Here is a 4883-nt window from a genome sequence, read left to right as displayed (position 1 = left end):
GCTCGCTGAATATGCATGAGGGGCGGGGCCTGAGAGGTTGACGGAATGAGTGCGCACAAGGGGGCGGGGCCTGGCGGAGTGACTGCGCACGAGGGGCGTGAGGGTGGGTGTTGCGTGCGCGTAAAGACGTAGGGGGGCGGCTGCTGCTGAATATGCATGAGGCACAGTGGCTAGGTCGGCTAGTGATGAATATGCATGAGGTGGGTGGGGGAAGACGGGTGGTCCAGAGATGCGTATGTATGAGGCCACACGCACACGTGGGTCCAGCGGTGAATACTATGAAGGCCCGGGGGCGGGTGGGCTTTGGGGATGGTGCAGAAGGTGCAGCACGTTGGGGGGGGGGGGCTGGGGGCCAAGCTGGTGCTGCCTCGCCCAAGCAGCCAGGCCCGGCTGGTGCTGGGCCAGTGGACCCCCTTGCTCCTCTCCTCCAGGGCGGGCGTGGGACAAGCAGCGCCTCGCCGCTGCACAGGCCGGATCTGGGCTAGCACGTGCATGCGGTGGCTAGGAGGGCACAGGAAGAGTCGCAGCGAGCCTGCTCCGTCCCTCCCTCAGGCACATGGCACAACTCCAAGGTAGGAGGCGGATGTGCAGGCCGGAGGAAGGCCAGCCCGTGGGGCCCAGGAGAGTGAAAGCTCCTGGTTTCACCTGCCCTCGCGCCTAGAGATGAGCCTACATCAGCAAGTGGGATGACAGAGATCAGCGGTTCATGAATATCTGCTGTTTTATTCAAACACCAAAGCTGGTTTGGAAGTACAAAGAGTAGTTACACAGCATTTTGTTTCTGTAAAAACTTTTCTTGATTACACATTTCTCAACAACTTTCAAAACTAAGTTGTTTGATGGTTTTCATTAAAATGGCCTTCAGTCCATTTAGGGGAAAAAAAAAGGTAATTTCTAACAGAATTAAAAGCCATTTTACTTTTCATTCTACAAAAAGGAAAAGGAAGATAGGATACTTAAGTTACAGATACTGGAAGTCAGAGAGTTTACGCTAGGTTAAACCGATCACCTCCTGAATCTTTCCTGAGCTTTGAATGTAGCCTTTTCTGACCTGTGACCAGAAAGAGAAAAACACCTGCTGCATCTGGTTTAAAGTCATGTTTACTATATCTGTTTTCTAAAAGCACATAAAGTATGACATGACTTTCTTATTTAAATGTTAAACCCTAAACTATTCATGAGACAATGGGGACTAGGACCAATAAAAATCAATAGTACCAAAAACTTTTACTGCTATTACTAGACTAAAAATGGTAATGAAGGTTTTCATTAGCAAGTATGAATCAAAATTCAGGAACAGGACTTAGGAAAAGCTAGACTCACATATCACTGTAAAGAATAAAGCAGTTGTAGATATCCATTTTAATTTTTTAAATGAATCAAAAGCCATACAAGTCCTTTAGAGTTTTCACAAACACTTTCCTAAAGGATTATTAAATTTATTTGGGTGTAAAACAGAAATCAAGGGTCTTTGCTTTGCAGCAAATCTAAAAATCAAGAGACAAAAACACAAGATGCAACACCAGCATTTAAGCATGTAACTTTAAAAAAGCATGGTCATGTATACAGTCACTATTGATTACATCAAAATTATTATACAATAACTTTACTGTCTTCATCTCTTAATGTTATAAGAAGATAAGGTTGGGCAAATATCTGGCACCAAAAAATTGATGCACAATAGTTCCGATAATTCGAACAAAATGCATGTATTAGAACATAAATATTTTAAAACGTTATGCCAACATGGTATATCCCACTGCCTTTATATCTTCACCGTCCTCCACAAATCCAGCAGGTTTCACCGGCTCTCAGTATTCCAGAGGCTCTGTTAAACCTATAGCTAATGGCAAGGTAAAGAAGTTAGGAAATGGCATTAGATATCGTATCCAATTATTGTAAATGTGTTACGTTTTAGCAGACTTGCAGAAAAGGGTCATAAAGCAGTATCTGAGGTTTGGAAAATCCAGTTTAGGGCATGTCTCAAGACAAACGTAACAAATCCCTCCAGCACCCATTTGGTTCTGAAAATGAACAGAAACTTAACACTGACCTGAACTTAACCCAAGTGAATTATAAGACAAATTCATAGTTTATCTATCCTCTAGTTAATATTAAGCTTGTTTTCCCATTTGTAGAGTAATATTACCATAAAAGTTTTTTAGCTGTTGGCAATACCTGCATTGGGTTTAGTTCCAGAAAACAACCCAGGTGTTGCCAAGCTTGTTAGACCATTTTTTTTTTTTTTTTAACTGAACAAAAATAACGTACAATTTATACTTGACATTATGCCACCAAAGTCCAAATAATGTCCAGTGAAGAAAAATCAATGTGATGATACAATAAATACATGATCTGATTTTTTTTAACTGCAAGTTTTTTGACCATGTATCATATGCTGGATAGATCCAACGCCTTTAGTGTCAGAATGTAAAGCCCAGTATGATCTTGTAATAACCAAGTGTGCTTTATGCAGGAGAGCCTTTTGACAGTACTTAATTGTTTGCAGCGTCCGCTTGACGAGGCCAGCCTTCCTCTTCAACTCCGGAGTCATACTCTTCCTCGGATGAATCTTTAGTCAGAGCCCTACAATTAAAATGAACTGATCAGGTATGTTAACATTTGAGAAGAGAATGGAGGCAGGATGACTGGAATGGAAACAGCACATTGTCTACTTTAAAACACTCAGGCCAAAAGTTTCATTTTAAAAACCCAATTTATTTGCTTGAAAGAGTTCATCACAGAATTCTTTTGTGATAACTGGCAAAGCTTAAGCTTGGAATAACGCAGAGCAAGTGACACTTATTCTGCACTTAATTCAACTGTTACTGAGAGAATACTGGTTTAAACTGCAGCGGTTCCTTCTACAGGAGAAAAATCAACATGCTGAATTAAGCCTCAGCATCAATGTGAAGTAAATAGCAGCATTACTTCCATTAGTCAGAAAGACGGTATGTACCTTAATGAATGTCACGTGGGAACTTTACGAGACCTACAACCCCTGACTCCTAGTCTTGTCTCTTAAACACAAGACCTCTTCCCACATCTGCATCACTAGTTAACGAGACTTAAAAATCACCCTCTGTCCAAGTCTTTACATGCTCTAACTCATCACTAATATAATATCATCCTAGCAGCATTGAAGTCATTATTTCAACAGGAATTCAGCCAACCAGCCACCTCCAGGAACTCCTTTCCCCATCCTTTCACCTTTGTGGGAAGCAGAGCCTCAACCCCTCTCAGGAATACCAGCAGAAATATCTTGCAAACAGCCTGGGTAGCCATCAACTTTGGGCTACTTCAGACTAAGGGAATCAGAGGAGCCAGTTTTGATTTTTTTCTCCAAGAATTTCAATGCCCTGCCTATTACTAAGGACTAACAATGATAATTCCCCCCCTTCTTCAGGAAATTCAACACGATCACCCATTTAAACAGAGTGTTATATGTTCTTGATAAAGTCATTGTACTATTTACCCACAGACAGGCAAATGTCAAGTTAAAACAAACGTCATGTATTTACATTTATTTGGTAATTTACAGTTATTTTTATATTTTTAATCAGAACGATTTCTGATTTTTAATCAGAAAGAAGCCAAGGTGTCTCGACTATGTAGCAAGTGCCCTTTACCTACTGTGTATGGCACATAGAAAGAAGGATTCTTTGTTTTAAAAGGTGCGCACAATTTTTATTTTCTTGTTTCTAACGCACCTAATTGACAAGCAGTAGGGCACTTGCCTAGATGTGTTACCAGTCTGCTGTGGTATTGCCATTCCTATTTTACCTAATGTATCCTGGCTCTTTTTTGCCTTCTACAACATCTTTGTCGACCTCCACACACACAATATCAGAATTCGGTACTTCGAACATGGGCTCCAACAACAACTTCTCCTACGAGAAAAGAAAAACACGTGTATTTCAGCTAGTCCTTCACACAATAATGGTTGGTTGGGTACTCTGTTAGAAGAAATCTGACTACCCTTACCACTGGGAAAAGGTTTATTCTCCATAACTGAACATCCCACTTAAATTACCCTTAAAGAACAAGCTCTCTTGGCAAGGACAATGTGCATAATTCAAATACATCTACTCAGGATGCAAATAATTAGTGCTACTTAATAAAGAGCTCACCATTATAGATCGAAGGCCTCTTGCACCAGTCTTCCTGTCCAGAGCCAGTCTGGCTATGGCTTTCAGTGCATCTTCAGTCACATTTAATTCACACTACGTGTAGAAAAGTAACATTGGATATTTTATTTGTATGTCTGACTTCTATGTTTTCCCCATCTTTCTTTTAACTGTGTTTGTGGCAAAATTGCATGCAAGTATTTTTAAATGGCTAGGTCATCCTTTGGTAACTTTTTCCATACAAAGTATTCAAACATAGAAAGATCTCACCCGAGCCCTCTGGATTGCAGCATCTTCCACTCTTATTTTGGGTTTTTAAAACCTTGGCACTGGTCCCCTGGACTATGCATATAATTCACTATGAAAAAAGTAGTCCAAGGTCTGTCCCAAGCCACAGTGTTTTGGCAGATTGGCAGGGTTAAGTCAGGTTAGTTTCTGCAGCCAACAGCACACAGGTGTGATATGGCCAGTCATGCTGGCCATCTTAGGTTCCCTGGTCCAAGGATGGAGGTTTATACTAGGGGTACACTGATAGAGGTTTTGGGGGCTGATACCGATAGCTGATTTTTAAGGAGACATATCAGCCAATACTGATCCGATTTCCGATATCAGCCTGGCAGCTTGGAGAGCTGATGTCTGGTGTGGTAGAAGGGGAGGAGGAAGGGAAGGGAAGGGTCGTGGGGATTGGGGCAAATCAAGGCCCCCACAGAGAGGGAGGAGTGGGGCTGGGGCAAGCACTGCCCAGCCAGGGTGGGG

General features: G+C 42.1%; 1 protein-coding gene across 2 annotated transcripts in view; it reads right to left on the bottom strand.

The window, feature by feature from the left end:
* Nucleotides 1–1347: 1347 nt before the first annotated feature.
* The window catches only part of CLPX (caseinolytic mitochondrial matrix peptidase chaperone subunit), a 40732-nt gene continuing 37196 nt past the window's right edge, over nucleotides 1348–4883 (bottom strand). Inside the window, exons 13-16 of one of the 2 annotated variants that reach the window (XM_006020074.3) lie at nucleotides 4131–4223; nucleotides 3784–3890; nucleotides 2496–2586; nucleotides 1348–1843 (exon numbers count right to left, since the gene is read on the bottom strand). In XM_006020074.3, coding sequence (XP_006020136.1) covers nucleotides 2496–2586; nucleotides 3784–3890; nucleotides 4131–4223 — 291 coding nt within the window. In that variant the 3' untranslated portion in view covers nucleotides 1348–1843. Of the gene's footprint in view, nucleotides 2587–3783; nucleotides 3891–4130; nucleotides 4224–4883 lie in introns of both variants that reach the window. The other variant, XM_006020075.3, reaches the window with a different exon arrangement.

This window comes from Alligator sinensis, unplaced genomic scaffold, assembly GCF_000455745.1.
Source record: "Alligator sinensis unplaced genomic scaffold, ASM45574v1 scaffold210_2, whole genome shotgun sequence".
Lineage (NCBI taxonomy): Eukaryota > Metazoa > Chordata > Crocodylia > Alligatoridae > Alligator > Alligator sinensis.
Note: the sequence above shows the minus strand (reverse complement) of the source record. Positions and strands in the feature narration are given on the sequence as shown.